Source organism: Amia ocellicauda, chromosome 18, assembly GCF_036373705.1.
Source record: "Amia ocellicauda isolate fAmiCal2 chromosome 18, fAmiCal2.hap1, whole genome shotgun sequence".
Lineage (NCBI taxonomy): Eukaryota > Metazoa > Chordata > Actinopteri > Amiiformes > Amiidae > Amia > Amia ocellicauda.
Window position 1 is genome coordinate 16,091,628 of NC_089867.1, and position 15,242 is coordinate 16,106,869.

A 15,242-nucleotide genomic window follows, 5' to 3' on the forward strand; every position below is an offset into this window, starting at 1 on the left:
TAGTCCACGTTTACCTCAAGACGTAATGTCGTCATCACGCTTACGCCGCCAACGGGACGAGCTGAGGTGCAAACGACATTTTGCAGTGGCTGCTGCATGGCTGGTCGGTTTAGGACATCGGGGAAAATTACTGTTTCTGTTTCCGTGGACAAGTAAACATTTTTAAGAAATATATTATTGTGACACGTAAGGAAAAAGTGTGCCAGTGAGCTTTGCGTGTGCCTTGCAATGGAGGCGGTGCAGTCAGTTAATCTCGCAGGCATTTGGCCGAGGCGTTTTCTGCCTCTTTGTCAGGAAGAACAGTGCTCTTGATTTCAAGACATTTTGGAGGTTGTGTAAAATATACAGTTTATTTTTGTTTGGATATTTGTCGTGTAACTGGTCTTTATTTCGCTTCAGACACGGCCTCTTTGGTTCCTAGCATCACTTAAGGGTTAAGGGTGTTTCTTTGTTATTTGAGGAATAGTAGCCAGTTTTTTTAAAATATATATTTGTTATCTTGTGTTAAATATATTTAAAATGTCATGCTGTTGCTTGCATGCAGTGAATTTTCTTGCAGTAATATATACTGGGTTTAATACAATGTGTAGGACTGCACTGTTTTTTGGGCCTGCTCCTCATAGGTTTCATTTTGCTGGGTAATAGGGAATATTTGACTACATCTGCATATGTGATTAATACTTTAGAAGCAGATCATGAATATTTATACTTGCTATGCATCATCGTTTACAATCAGAATTTAGTTTTCAATAGATTCACTTCGATATATACTTTGTAAATGTGTATTATAGAAAAATGTCCTTAATCTATTTTGTTTCCCCTCATTGCCAGAAGTCACCAGACTAATGCCAACAGAAGGGGATCAACCCCTCGATAAATACATATGCATATTTGTGCGTTTGTGGGACTTGTGTTCAAATGTCTTTAAATGACCATATAGTTGAAATAGATTTTTGCTAATGGAAATGTTTTGTCTTCACTAATAAAATTACTTTCATACAACAGATATTGATTAACTTCTACAATTTGTTTAATATTAAGCAATACAGTGACTTACAGAGTGGATCATGTTAAGGTTAGGTTGGAATTACCTACTGGTGTGTGCAATACTTAATAGCTCAAAGATTTAGATGTAAAACTGGTGCAGCTGAATGAATGGCAGTTGATAGAGGTATGGTTTGCAGGTTTCATCTGGTTGAGTAGTGATGTGATCAGTTGGATTTAATATGGTGACTTTTTATTTGACATCTTGACAGAGTGTGGGTAGGGTTACCCTTTTGAATGGCATTGCAGTAATGTAGCTGTGATGAAAGCATGTATTCATTTCTCAGCATCCCATTGAAAGGAAAGATTCATGACTCCAGATTGTACCTATGAGATAGCAATAACTGAGTCACAGTTGTGGTTTCCTTAGTCTTCATCTGTGATATCTTTTCCCTGACCTCTTAAACTGTTTTTTTTTTTTTTTTGTTTCTGGTTGCAAATTATGGTTTTGTCATTTTTAATTGTGGTTGTCTTACATCCCAGAGGTGGTAATGTTAAATATATGACACTAATTCATTAAAGTGGATCATGTTGAATTTCTTTGTTGATTTAGAGCACAATAAGTAAGTAAAAACTATTTAAATTGAATTTTGCTTGCAGGATGAAACAGAAAATTGAGTTTTGTGACATTAATTTCCTGTGCTGAAGTACAAGTACCAAGAATGGAGAAAGAGCCATCAGAACATGGGATACTCTTTGACATCAGATTTGCATGGAGCCCTTAATTTGGTTTGCAGTGTTAGGTGTCGTTGTATTGATCTTCTCTGGCTTCAGAGAATCTGAGTGGTATTGGTGTGCTATTGGTCTTTGAATATGGAAATGCAGCATAAAACAAAAATGACAGAAACCCATAACCTGTCATTAGTATCACCAGGTGTTTGTTTTACCGAGGAGATGGTGCATTTCTGTTAAGCTCAATTGAGAATTGTTCCCCACGTGATGGTTCCTGTTTGGTGTCATCTGATCTTGAGATCTGTATATATGTTTTTGTAGTTCGAGAAGGAGAAAATACAAAAGTAAATATTAGTATTATAAAACTGTTTGTACTGACTACATTGGCTTTTTGGTTATTGATTTATTAATGAAAACCCTGAACATTGTTTATATTTGCATTAAAGATCCACTATCATGCAAATTGGTGTATACATTACATTTAGTTATTTTCTTTCAATAATGTATCATTGGTGAGATGTTTTGGGGATTACTTTCACATTTTCCAAAGAAACTGGAAATTGTACTGAATCAGTTTCCAGACCAGATATGCTGTATAGTCAAGGAGGACACGCCAGTTTGGTGATGAGCCTTAATGTGTTTATCAATGTCTTTTATGAAGTTGAAGCTGAAAATACAGCTGAGGCTGAAGAACGTTAGACTTGGCGTATAGCCTTATCGGTTCCAAGCTGTGTCAGAAGAGTCAGCTATGTAAAGACTCAGCGGACACCCAAGCCATCATTTGGCACCTTAAGGTTCTCCTGTCACTCAGACGACTTAATGTAACTAGTTAGAAATAAATCCTATATACACCATGCATGAAATACAATTTATAATATTGATATTAGAACTAAGTGATTTTGATATGGGTAGGTTATTCTGTTTTTATGGTTAACGGTATATGTAGAGACAATATCCATAGACCCCTCACGTGTCTGCTCTGGTTCTCAGACATGTTATTAGACCTTGATGCTTGTTCAGCATTGTACAGAAGGCCAGGCACGTGAAAAGCCATTATTAGTGTTGTCTTTCAGTAACATGAAATGCATATAATGGTTGTCTCCGTTTTGATTTATTTTCCAAATGGCTGATGTTAGGCTCCTCCTAGAGCTTAGTTACTGTGATGTGCAGTGCACACTGTTAATTCTCGGACAACGACTCTTGGTATAATAATGCTGTTCTGTGTGCCTTTTTGTCTGCAGGTGCTGTTGTTTGCGCTCGGCATGGCGGTGGTCATCCGTTTACAGGGGCTCAGAATCAGTGCTGGTTCTGAGGATATACGCAGTTTCTTCACTGGACTGAAAATCCCTGATGGTGGGGTGCACATTATTGGTGGAGACCTCGAAGAAGCTTTTATTATATTTGCCTCCGATGAAGATGCAAGGCGTGCCATGATCCGCTCAGGAGGATGCATTAAAGGGTCTCCGGTTCATCTCCAACTAAGCAGCAAGACAGAAATGCAAAATGTTCTTGAAGCAAGTGCAAAAAAACCAGAAGCAAGTAAAAGAAGGATTTATAATGAAAGGCCAGGATTCAGAAGGTCTGAAACCAAGACAGTCCCTTCAGCCTTTACAAAAAATCTGTCGGTGGAGGTCAGAAGAATGGACCCTCTGGGTATGGCTGCTGTTTCAGGCCCAAGTGCTTCGGGTCCGAATAGTATTCGCCCACCAAGGAAGGTGATTCCAAACAATAATGATGGCTTCTACTTGCATTTACATGGAATGCCATTTTCTGCTACAGAAGTAGATGTTAGAAGGTTTTTCCAAGGTTTAGATGTGGAGGATGTCCTTTTGATGAAAAACCACCGTGGACAAAATAATGGGAGGGGTATTGTTAAGTTTTCATCTCTGCATGATGCAAATGAGGGCCTTAAACTGGACCGTGAGTACATTGGGTCTCGATTTGTTGAAGTGAATTCCTGTACAGAGAAAGAGTGGATAAATGCAGGGGGTCATGTAGGACCACTTGTAGATAAAGCTGTTGGGTATGAACCAGGGCCATCAGCATCTTATCTAGAAAGATATTCCAAAGAGAAGTCGAGGTCTAGGTCGCCAGTGGATTGCAGATCCCGATCGTCTTCACCTTCTAATGAGGAGTATTGTGTGCTGGTGGAAAACCTTTCATACTCTGTTGAAAAGAGTGATATTAAGAATTTCTTCCAGCCTGTGGTCTTGCATGATGACCAGGTTCTGCATTTGCATGACAAGAATGGGAAAAGAACAAGGGCAGCTTTCGTGCTGTTCAAGAGTCTGAGGGATTACTGCTCTGGCTTAGGACGCCACAAAGAAAGCCTGGCCCACCGTACGACATACGTTTCCCCCATTTCGAAGGAGAAAATGGTGGAAATGCTAGACTCTATGGAGCAGAAGTTGGAGGAGTACCGTGAAAGGTCTAGTAGATCCCGTGAAAAATCTCAGCGTTCACAAAGAAGCAATTACCTGTCTGAACGGGTATGCATTTATGTGCGAAACCTGCCTTTCGATGTGCGCAAAGTGGAGGTTAAGGACTTCTTCCAGAACTTTGGGATATCTGAGTTTTGCATTCACTTGCTCTTTGATGACAAAGGAAACGGTCTTGGCGAGGCTTTGGTAAAATTTGAGTCTGAGGAAGAGGCAGCAAAGGCGGAATATTTGAATGGGCAGAGGTTTCTTGGATCTGAGGTGATGCTGAAACGCATTTCAAGAGAACAAATGCAGGAATTTGGTGTTCCAGATTTTTTAAGCCAGGACCAACCAAGAGAGGATAGTCCTCTGGTATACCTAAGTCAGAATGAGAAATCAAAATTTTCTGATATTCCTCAAGCTGCTCCCACTCTGAAGGACTTGCCAAATTCTGTGGGAAGCGGCAATGCTTTTGATTCAGGAATGAACAACTCTGATGTGTTCTTTGATGGAGGAGGTGGTCCTGGACACAGTGGATTTGGTAATCCCGGACAATATGATGGCCCTACGTGTTTGAAGCTGATTAATTTACCTCTAAAAATAACTATAGATGAAATCTATGACTTCTGCTATGGGTACCGTGTCATTCCAGGGTCTGTTTCATTACAGTACACCAGAAAAGGTATTCCAAAAGGTTCTGCGACTGTTGTTTTTCAAACCTGGCGAGAAGCGAAGACCGCATTGCAAGAACTAAGCGGAAGACCAATTGGAACCCGTAAAATTCGGTTAAGTTTTGTTTAAAACTGAAGGAAGCTGTTGGAGGAATAAAAAGCTGCATAGTTTTGTTCAGATTTGCTTTTAATGAACTACTGAAAGGGAATTGTGGCTTTCAAGACGTAATTGTGAATTTGAGTGGTTTTAACATCTGAAACTGTTGGCTGTTAAAGTTTGCATGGAGTGTATTCTCACCAGAAGTGTAATTTTGGGGATTCTAAGGAAAATCTCCCTGAAAAACTGGTTGGCACCTTTATTACAGCATCTTATATCATTACCTGTGTGCCAAAATACATAAACGGGGCTCTTTGTATGTAGTTCTTCTTTGCTTCTGTTTTTACTACAAGAACTTCGAACATGGTAAACTGGTAATTTCAGTATAATCCTTATTGTGCATAGACTGGGTTATTATGACACATCACAGGTTTTAATGTAGATTTAATTTGATAAATGAAAGTGAAAATGTTGATGTTCAGTATAGATTGGATTGAACTAAAAATGTTACTTTACTATTCCTTCCCCCCCCCCCCACCCTTAGACTGAGAGCACATTGAAGCATGTCGTTTTTCTATTGGAATTGAGTGTCAGTAGCTTCAGCAGGGTTATAAAAATATCCAGGTCAAGGATGTCTTCTGAAAACCAAGGTATACATTTGATGCATTGTTTAAATTGTCACAATTTGGTATTTAGTAATGACATGGCGATATATTAAATATCGAAAATACGAATTATATGCAGTTCATTATTTTTTAATATTGTGTATCCCCCCCACACTATTTACAAAAATATTTGTAGAAATGAAGTTTTGGTATTTAAGAAGACTTGCTTATGAAACGTACATTTGCTTACTAGAGATCAATTCCGAAACCTGTGTTACTAGATTTGATAAATAATTAAATATAATTTCCATGTCATTTGTAATTAAACTTGCCACTCCACTTGAGTGGAACATTTTCTGTGTAATATTTTCAGTTTATTAAAGAAGAAAAAAAAATACATTTGTGGCATTTTTTGAAACTGGTGATTTAGGTCACAGTTTATTTACTGGGGTAATTTACTGACCCAACTGTACAATATCCTTTACAACATAGTGTTGTGAATTAAATGGATACATTTGTATACATTCAGATTCTAATAATGAATCACACGGTTCTGTTAATACATTTAAACTGTTTTCATTTCAGCTTGAAGTAAGCTTTTGAGACAAGTACTATTGTATTTGGTAGGAAGCTTCTCACTGGATTTTGTTGTTGTTGAAAAATAGCTGTTTCCTAAGATTAAAATGTGCTAACGCTATCTCTGCCAATTTAAACAGTTTGCTTTTTGCAATTTTTTAATGTATATACATATGTACACACACACACACACACGTACGTATATAGGCCTTCAAATACTAATTGATCGATTCATCTTTCTATATTAATTGTATTTTATTATTTAATTTAAAGTGCTAGTGAAATAAAAAATACAATGGAGTGTAGTTCTGGAGCAAGTACCTTTCTTACAATTAATATAGTTGAAGAGGTGAAAAACATTGTTTTCAGTAGTGTTAAAGAACACAAAGTATACAAGGCCGTACACTTTTCATTACACGTTTATTTTTGTCCTCTTTTCATTACCATCATAAAGTGGAATCAGGCCCGGCCTTAGCGGGTAGGCAAGTAGGCAAATGCCCAGGGCGGAAAAACTCAGGGGTGGCAAAATGTAGGGACGGCGACATGAAAAAAATAAAAGGTAATCAGATTGCAATATATTGTGATGTGTGCTTACAAACCAAAATGACTGCCTTTGGTGTCACTGCCATAGTCTCGCTGACTTTTTTTTTTTTTAACGCGGTCACATGATACCATCTTAGTTTCCTTCAAATTAAACTACAGCGAATTTGTGTTGGTGCAGTGTATGAACGGAAATATGTATTTTTTTCAAAATGTCAGATTCGATCTCGTAAGGAAAAAAGACGCAGAGGACGAACCTATGATCGCAAAAAGAAATTCAAAGTGAACTTTTTTAATCAGGTATTGGACTCTGCAACACTGAATGTTTTTTAACAGCTTCAAAAACTGATGTATTCAAAATTCTGTACAACAAAAGGGTGACTTGACCAATGCAACGTTCTTGAAATGGCTCTCGCACACGGAGACCCAAAGGACATTGATGCACTTGAATTATGCGACGTGCCAAAAGCTCTATCAAGACTAATTGATTTGGGATCGAAACTTAAGGATATATTGGAATACATTTGCAAGAATAACATGTCATATGTTTCCAAATGCGTTAATTTCTCTCACAATACTGCCGGCATTGCCTGTCACTGTTGCGAGTGGGGTACACAGTTTGTCAAAGTTGGAACTACTCGCAAATTATTTGTGGCCCACAGTGACAGGATCGGTCGAATGGTTGACGAATTACGTTTTCATAATTTGAAGGTAATACTGTTTTCTTACAAACATTGTTCATCATTTTGGTACATTTATTGTATTTATCAACATGATTTTGTGGTAATTAACTGATTTAGAGTTGCGTTTGTGTGTGTGTGTAAATGAACAGGAGGAGAGAGGGGGCGCTATGTTTATCTTGCCAATGGGGGGTGAGCAGCACGTTTATATTTTGCCTAGGGCGGTATAATGTGTAAGGCCGGCACTGAGTGGAATCACATTTTACCAGTTAATTCACTACTCTTCAGGGCCAATAACACAGGGGAGCTGGTGTGTTTTCAAGGGATAATGCGGCCAAAGCATGTTTAACATGGTCCTGCACAGTTGATGTACTCTGATTACACTGATTACCACATATTAATCCAAATTAACATGTATTTATACTAAAGTAATACAAAAATGACTACAAAAGAGTTAGAAGTGAGTAGTTTCTTGAGATTTATGATCATACTTTACTGTAATTTGGATTCATGTTTTTTCTGACTTTTTTTTGAACGAAAAGACAATGTCACCCTTTTCCTCATTGGAAATAGTTTCAAAATATTTCTGTCCTGGTCACAAAAGCAAAGTTTGTGGGGAATAATACACCTTTTCTATACTTTTGAGGCATGAGCAATTAGGAAATAATGCTTACTACCCAGGAACAATACAAAAAAAAAAGAAATGTGTTAGTGTTATATTGAAAATGTACCTGGCAGTAGTCAGGCAGCTGTTTCTAGCCCAAGACCCATTGCACATTTCAGAAACATCCTGTTCGAAGGTCCTGCATTTTGAGTGGTTTTCTCCACTAGCTGTATTATCTTTCCTTGTATACTGTATTTAACTTACCTAAATCAAACTGCACTCTTAGACGTCTATAGAGCCAGAAATTAATTATTGTAGGCTAGGAGGGTAAACGCCAAGTGCACTGAAGTTATGGTGTATTTTTATTTTATTAAATGAATGGGTTAGGGGCAAGCAATTGCCAAGCCCCTTTATACATATATATGCATACACACACACATGGAGAACCTTAATACACTTGTAGAGCAAGTAGGCCTAAACCTGCATATTACAAGTTTGTAATATGCAGGTTTAGGCCTACTGGCTCTACAAGTTGGTATTCTTCTGTGTGCACTAGTTTTATGTCCTGGGTCTAGGTACCCCAGTGTCTACTGCTCTATTTTCCTGCTGAGCTCACCACTTCATTGAACTTGCAACTTGATTAGTTTGATACATTTTGAAATCAACTTCTATTTCAATCCTATCAAACTAATCAAATTACAAGTGTGTGTGTGTATATCATCATTGAAAGAGTTAAAATGGCAATGGGCTGGATACGTTGCCAGAACTTTGGAAACCAATAGAGGAAGAAAAAAAAAAAAAAAGACTGAGAACAGAAGATTGAATAAAATGTGCAGGTGAGACAGGGGGAGCTGCAGATCAAAGCAAGTGGAGACATCTTGGGGGCGTTCATTCAGCAGTGGATCCATACAGGCTGATGGCAATTCATCTATATAACTATTTGAATATAAATGGAAAATAATGCTGTTCATAGTTACTATAATAAGTATTTTATTGATTTCCAACAAAGTGCACATAAATATGTAAGAAATACTGATTAACATTAATTAAAATGCAATTGGTAAGACATTAGTGTTAAGATAAGGCTGGGAATTACTTTTCATCCTCGGTGACATCTTCCAGGTCATCCTCATCAGCTTCCTCCTCCTCCTCTTCTTCCTCCTCCTCGTCTTCAACTGCCCTTTTCCAGGTCGGCGTCTGTTGCTGCAAACACAATCCATCAGTTACCGTCTTGTTCAGGCATTAACGTGGATAGATTTGTAGACATTACTGTCCCTCAAAAAGACGACTTGTAAAGTACAGGGCAGGGCACATTCACTGGATGTGGGTGACGTCATCTGAATACACATACATTTGGGATTTCCATTTCATTAATAAAATGAATATATGATGAACTATGCAACTGGTTCTCATTCATTAGTGAGAATGCCCCTCTATGTGTATTTGTGTAGAAGAAAAGTCAGCACTCCAAATAAATGCATTGAACAAATAACGTGTAGGAAGTTATGTATTTAATTACTCCCATTGCTCCAATAGGACAGTATGTTTTGAGGATCTCCAGGACCTCATAAAGTTGAAATGAAATGCTATATCTTTGAATGAATAAAATCTTATACTGAATTTAGTATTGAACAGCATGTCATCAGGAGACACTTGCAGTATGAGAGGGCCGGCAGTGAAGGTCCGAGATGCACAATAAGCGGTTTATCTACCAGCCCTATTCTATTTTAAAGCCATTCTAAGGGTCTGTTTTAATGGACCATGTGGAAACCAACATTATACATTACATATCGAAATAATCTCTTACCTGTAAGGTCCCCGAGTTATTCTTTGTTGACCCAGTCCGGCTGAGTGACGTTTTGGAATTCGCACGCACGATTTCTATCCGAGACTGCTGATCTGGCGGGTGCAGCGAGCTCCTGAAAACCTGCCAACACAGTGAGAGGTGCTATACTCTCTCAGACCATGCGATACTCACACCGATATGAACTAATACCAAATAATCATAATCCTTACATATTCCTTGTACTGACGTTTATTAGTATGGCTCTATTGGGTCATTAACAGGGCTATAATTAAAAAATATCTGTTCCAACTAAATCATTAAGCATAATTTTATTCTGAAAACCATGGAATAACATTTCATATCACTTAGTCCTGAAGCTCTGAATTCAACTATAGAATATTCTTTTATTATTTATTATTTTAGTAAGATTATACCAGACTCTCATCATATCAACCCACAACTTACCTCGAGATCCTCTTCCTCGTCTACACTCTGTATGTGCTGGAAAGCAGTCGTGTAGACTTCCAAAGCTTTCGCATGGAACGTCATTTCCACGGTCACAAAATCGCCAAAGACTTTCTGCAGTAACCAAGACAGAACAAGGCAATTAAAAAGTCAAACACTGCCTCGTTCACCGACTGTGTGTGGTTACATAGCGTTTGTGAGCATTTTTAACATCTGCAACATATTATTATCTTAAACAATTGAACAATACAGTACGTAGAGCGGACACACCTTGATGTCTCGTATTTTTTTCCTCTCGAAGTCATCAATGGTTTCCTCCAGCTGCCGTGTTGTGCGAGTGGCATCGATCGTTGCTCTCTGGAGTTCAGTCTCGGCCTGTCTCACAACATCGCACCATGTATGTGTTAAACCGTCAGATCCACTTTCAATTATTCGAATTGCAACACTGTTTTATAAAGGATTTCATTTGAGACTATTTAGACACATTTTAACGAAGCACAACAGGGCAGAGCTTACAGACTGCACATCTGTGTTTCATAAACAAGTAGAATTTCATTCAACTTATTATTTCATTGACATTTTTATAATATATATTATTTACTGAAGTGCAAAAAAGGGATGGCTAACATTTTTCTGTTTTCTTACAATAAAAATGTATACATGAAAAAAAACACCATACAGAAGCTTCAGATCTCTCTTCATAAACCCACCTGAGACTGTGTCCTGCAGTTAAGGAAAACGTTTCCCGATACGTCATATTATTACATCTTTTCAGAGCAATTATGAAAGTGTACATCTACAGATCAGGGTATACATGCGGGTGAATGACGAACCGATGCCGAAGGAAAGGATACGATTATCTGGCGATCCGAGGGGTTCCGCTGCCTCGTTCTTTCCAGCTGTTGCATTTGCTTGGCTTCTCGATTCCTTGCACTCATCGTTGCTTTGAGGTCATCCTGCAGATCAGAAGCGAGACATTCAACTGCCAATACCATGTAGGCTATCCGTTTAACTGGGCACAATGGGCTTATGCTTGTTAAATAACACACTACTGCCATCAAGTGGACAGCCCAATAACCCAGGGCTCAGTCAATTTCAAGAGACTTGTTCAGCATCAATATTGTAAAAATCTAAACACTGAAACTCACAACACACAGGGTCAAAATATATGATGTCATTCTTCACAGTGGCTGGATTTGCTTTCATTGTCCTGCTTACCCTTTTGAGCTTCACAAGTGTACCATAGCTTTTCAACGGCTCTATAACTTTAGCTTCAAGTCTTTCCACCTGTAAAATAAAAATAAAATGCAAACACCGGGTCTTGAAGGATTCTGAGCATCTTCAATACAAGTGTGTCAGACTAAGACCATTTAATTTATTTTTGACAATTCCAAAGGAACCTGTGTTATAAATGAAAAGCATGATTAGCAACACCATTCTATTGCAGACGCTACAAAATACTAAAACTATCTTACATACCATTTACATTTAGACCAAGAATGGTTTAATTTATTATCATATACATTCATTCTGAATATGATATAGGCCTAATAACGTAACAAACATGTAATTTAACTCTTGGGGATTAATTATATTTTAATTATAATTATGTTTATTGCATATATTCAGGGATGTATTATCTTAATCTTGTCATTACATCACATCCATTAATGAAAAGTGTTTATTAAATTTGTGTTATATTTCAAGCTAAAATATTCTGAATTATGATAATGCAATTTATTATTGCTCAGGGCTTTTGGTTAAATCCAAGATCAACCATGGCAAGAAAAAATAAAGCACACATTGTAAAATACAGTATTGATCGTGATGCAAGTACTGCTATTGTATGTATTTATTTATTTATTAAAAGAAAATAAAGGCCTGAAAGCTCTGATCTGACTCTAGTCAAGGTGTTAGACTAAAATGTATTGTATGAGCTGCTTCAATGCATTCCTTGTAGCATTGCCTGTGAACTATAGGGTTGCTAAATGTTTTGTAGTTATGTCGCAGTATAAAAGGAAAACAAGTGTTTAATTCCCCAATTAAATTAATTACTGTAGCTAAGTAGTTTATTACTGTAGTGTTTTTATTGCAGTTTTACTACAAATTAATATAAATGCATAACTTACTTATTTTTCAATTGTTTCACAGCCAACATGTAGGTTTAAATATAAATAGTGGTAACAAATATTTGATTAAGGAGCCTGATGTCCACACACACACTCACACTCTTTTTCATCTTGATATACATACTATTTGTGGTGAACTCTAAGTAAGCATTTTAAAGGGCCACAAGAATGTCTGTGTGGCCAAGTTCCTCTCAATTAAATATTAGTTTACCACATCATCATCATCATCATCATCATCATCACAATAAAATACAGCTGTAGTTCATACCTCTGCTTGACGATAATCCTGAATTTTAGCAAGTTGGTCAGCGAAATGTTTCAATCCACTCTTTAAATTTGGTGTTTCAGAGTCAGCGTACAGGCTCACTTCTCGCACCAGGAGGTCTGCCTTGTCCCGCAGCCGTGCTGTCTTCCGGACATAGGCAGCAAACAGCTGGCACAGCTCTCCAAAGTGCTTCTCCACATTTGTGATGTTCTCCTGGATCTGCTTGGTCTGGTTATCCCTTCAAAGGAGAGACACAGATTATAATCTGGCACGCACAACTGGACTAATGTGCAAAACCAAGGCAAACCAACCGTAATTCAGGAAAACCTTCATCCAGAGTTTTATTTTGCTTACAGTTTATTATGTGGGATACAATTCATTATGAAACTGATGCACAGGTGTAATCTTAATAATGAGTGCTTGCAGCTATACACTATTGTAGGGGAGTACAATATTTTAGAAATAGCATTTAAAAAAAAAGTATTTTCTGCTACAAATAAGAAATAGTCCATTACAAAATAGAGGAACAATGCATAATATAGTGGTACAGACGTCTAATGCACTCAAGTGCTGTGTGAAAACAAAGCTGGTTTGCAGGCAGTATTAATATATAAGCCATTGCATCTCTAAAAGGCAAAAAATAACCGCACAGCAGGCGAGTCTCATACTTCATTTAAAACCTTCAGTCAAGTAATGAATATGAAATCCCATCTTAAAAGTTGCATCACCGCTACTGATTTCATGAAAACTTTTTGGAAAGTCTCCTTTTCGTAGATAACATGTCGTAAAATCTGGAAATCATACCTTAAATATAACTGTCACCGACATTCAAATCTGCCAGCACAAAGTGGATGCTTTTGTTACGATCTGGTAATATAATACAGCTCACACGTCTCTCAGCTTATATACTTTTAAAGACATTGTTTAAGAAAGTAATCCCAGCTGAACAGCACACCGGATCACTAGGCGGTACTCCAGCTCGAACAGGCCCACTGCAGCCTCGCTGTTTCCCCAGCAGCCATGCCCAGTCTGACCCGCAGCAGCCCAGGGGCTCACACTCACCTTTCCCTGGCATCTGGAGTGCGACTCATGATTCCTGTTGTCTGGACCTCAGTACCGAAGCAAAGGCATCACAAATGGCTGCTAATGGCCCGGATGGCGCGCATCTGTTTACACGGTCAAGGGCAGCGTACGGAGCGGCACGCCGTCTCCATGACGCCGTCGCACACGTCTGCAGGGTTGGGCACTTCCGCCGTAAAGCAGCACTGCGCAAGCGCCGTGTATGTGCCGGCGCTCCGCAGTCAGGTATGTGCAGAGGCAGCACCGTGGCAAGGCTTTGGTACAGCACACTTATTTAAACATGGAGAAATGATGATCTCTGATTTGAACTGTTCTTACAAAACATATTCATGGAAACGTCACATCAGTATTCATATTTTATTATTGAACGCCGTGCCACCAGCAGAGGGCGTTGCAGTATTTCTTCGTCATTTGCAGTCTGTATCTGGATGCTGTTTGCATTTTTTGTAAAAATATAGATAAGGTTCAGAAAAGGGATGGCTGAAGGCTGGCTTTGGGGGGGCGCACCAAAAATCTCAAATTGGAAACCCCTGATTTAGTATATACAGTGAGGGAAAAAAGTATTTGATCCTCTGCTGATTTTGTACGTTTGCCCACTGACGAAGAAATTATCAGTCTATAATTTCAATGGTAGGTGTATTTTAACAGTGAGAGACAGAATAACAACAACAAAATCCAGAAAAACGCATTTCAAAAAAGTTATACATTGATTTGCATGTTAATGAGGGAAATAAGTATTTGATCCCCTATCAATCAGCAAGATTTCTGGCTCCCACGTGTCTTTTATACAGGTAACGAGCTGAGATTAGGAGCACTCCCTTTAAGAGAGTGCTCCTAATCTCAGCTCGTTACCTGTATAATAGACACCTGTCCACAGAAGCAATCAATCAATCAGATTCCAAACTCTCCACCATGGCCAAGACCAAAGAGCTGTCCAAGGATGTCAGGGACAAGATTGTAGACCTACACAAGGCTGGAATGGGCTACAAGACCATCGCCAAGCAGCTCAGTGAGAAGGTGACAAAAGTTGGTGCGATTATTCGCAAATGGAAGAAACACAAAATAACTGTCAGTCTCCCTCGGTCTGGGGCTCCATGCAAGATCTCACCTCGTGGAGTTTCAATGATCATGAGAACGGTGAGGAATCAGCCCAGAACTACACGGGAGGATCTTGTTAATGATCTCAAGGCAGCTGGGACCATAGTCACCAAGAAAACAATTGTTACACACTACGCCGTGAAGGACTGAAATCCTGCAGCGCCCGCAAGGTCCCCCTGCTCAAGAAAGCACATGTACAGGCCCGTCTGAAGTTTGCCAGTGAACATCTGAATGATTCAGAGGAGAACTGGGTGAAAGTGTTGTGGTCAGATGAGACCAAAATCAAGCTCTTTGGCTTCAACTCAACTCGCCGTGTTTGGAGGAGGAGGAATGACCCCAAGAACACCATCCCCACCATCAAACATGGAGGTGGAAACATTATGCTTTGGGGGTGTTTTTCTGCTAAGGGGACAGGACAACTGCACCGCATCAAAGGGACGATGGACGGGGCCATGTACAGTCAAATCTTGGGTGAGAACCTCCTTCCCTCAGCCAGGGCATTGAAAATGG

General features: G+C 38.8%; 2 protein-coding genes across 7 annotated transcripts; one reads left to right on the forward strand and one right to left on the reverse strand.

Moving 5' to 3' along the window:
- The first annotated feature begins 58 nt into the window (after window positions 1-58).
- rbm12bb (RNA binding motif protein 12Bb) lies at window positions 59-6,292 on the forward strand. 5 transcript variants are annotated; one of them, XM_066691430.1, is made up of 2 exons: window positions 59-330; window positions 2,958-6,292. In XM_066691430.1, the coding sequence occupies exon 2, from the start codon at window positions 2,979-2,981 to the stop codon at window positions 4,935-4,937; it is 1,959 nt and encodes a 652-aa protein (XP_066547527.1). In that variant the 5' UTR covers window positions 59-330; window positions 2,958-2,978; the 3' UTR covers window positions 4,938-6,292. The 5 variants fall into 5 exon arrangements, with proteins under 5 accessions (XP_066547527.1, XP_066547528.1, XP_066547530.1 ...); XM_066691431.1 differs by having other exon boundaries at window positions 59-186; XM_066691433.1 differs by having other exon boundaries at window positions 59-103.
- Window positions 6,293-8,875: 2,583 nt separating this feature from the next.
- cibar1 (CBY1 interacting BAR domain containing 1) lies at window positions 8,876-13,793 on the reverse strand. Of its 2 annotated transcripts, none has more exons than XM_066691435.1 (8): window positions 13,617-13,793; window positions 12,558-12,792; window positions 11,379-11,447; window positions 11,015-11,116; window positions 10,431-10,535; window positions 10,161-10,274; window positions 9,717-9,836; window positions 8,876-9,112 (listed from the first exon to the last, which is right to left on the reverse strand). In XM_066691435.1, the coding sequence occupies exons 1-8, from the start codon at window positions 13,643-13,645 to the stop codon at window positions 9,002-9,004; spliced, it is 885 nt and encodes a 294-aa protein (XP_066547532.1). In that variant the 5' UTR covers window positions 13,646-13,793; the 3' UTR covers window positions 8,876-9,001. The 2 variants fall into 2 exon arrangements, with proteins under 2 accessions (XP_066547532.1, XP_066547531.1); XM_066691434.1 differs by having other exon boundaries at window positions 10,994-11,116.
- Window positions 13,794-15,242: the final 1,449 nt, after the last annotated feature.

Coding starts and splice junctions, on each gene's coding strand:
- rbm12bb (XM_066691430.1), top strand. CDS start 2,979: ATGGCGGTGGTCATCCGTTTACAGGGGCTCAGAATCAGTGCTGGTTCT.
- cibar1 (XM_066691434.1), bottom strand. CDS start 13,645: ATGAGTCGCACTCCAGATGCCAGGGAAAG. Junction 11,448..12,557: donor AGGATTATCGTCAAGCAGAG/GTATGAACTACA, acceptor TTTATTTTACAG/GTGGAAAGACTTGAAGCTAA. Junction 11,117..11,378: donor CACTTGTGAAGCTCAAAAGG/GTAAGCAGGACA, acceptor TCTGATCTGCAG/GATGACCTCAAAGCAACGAT.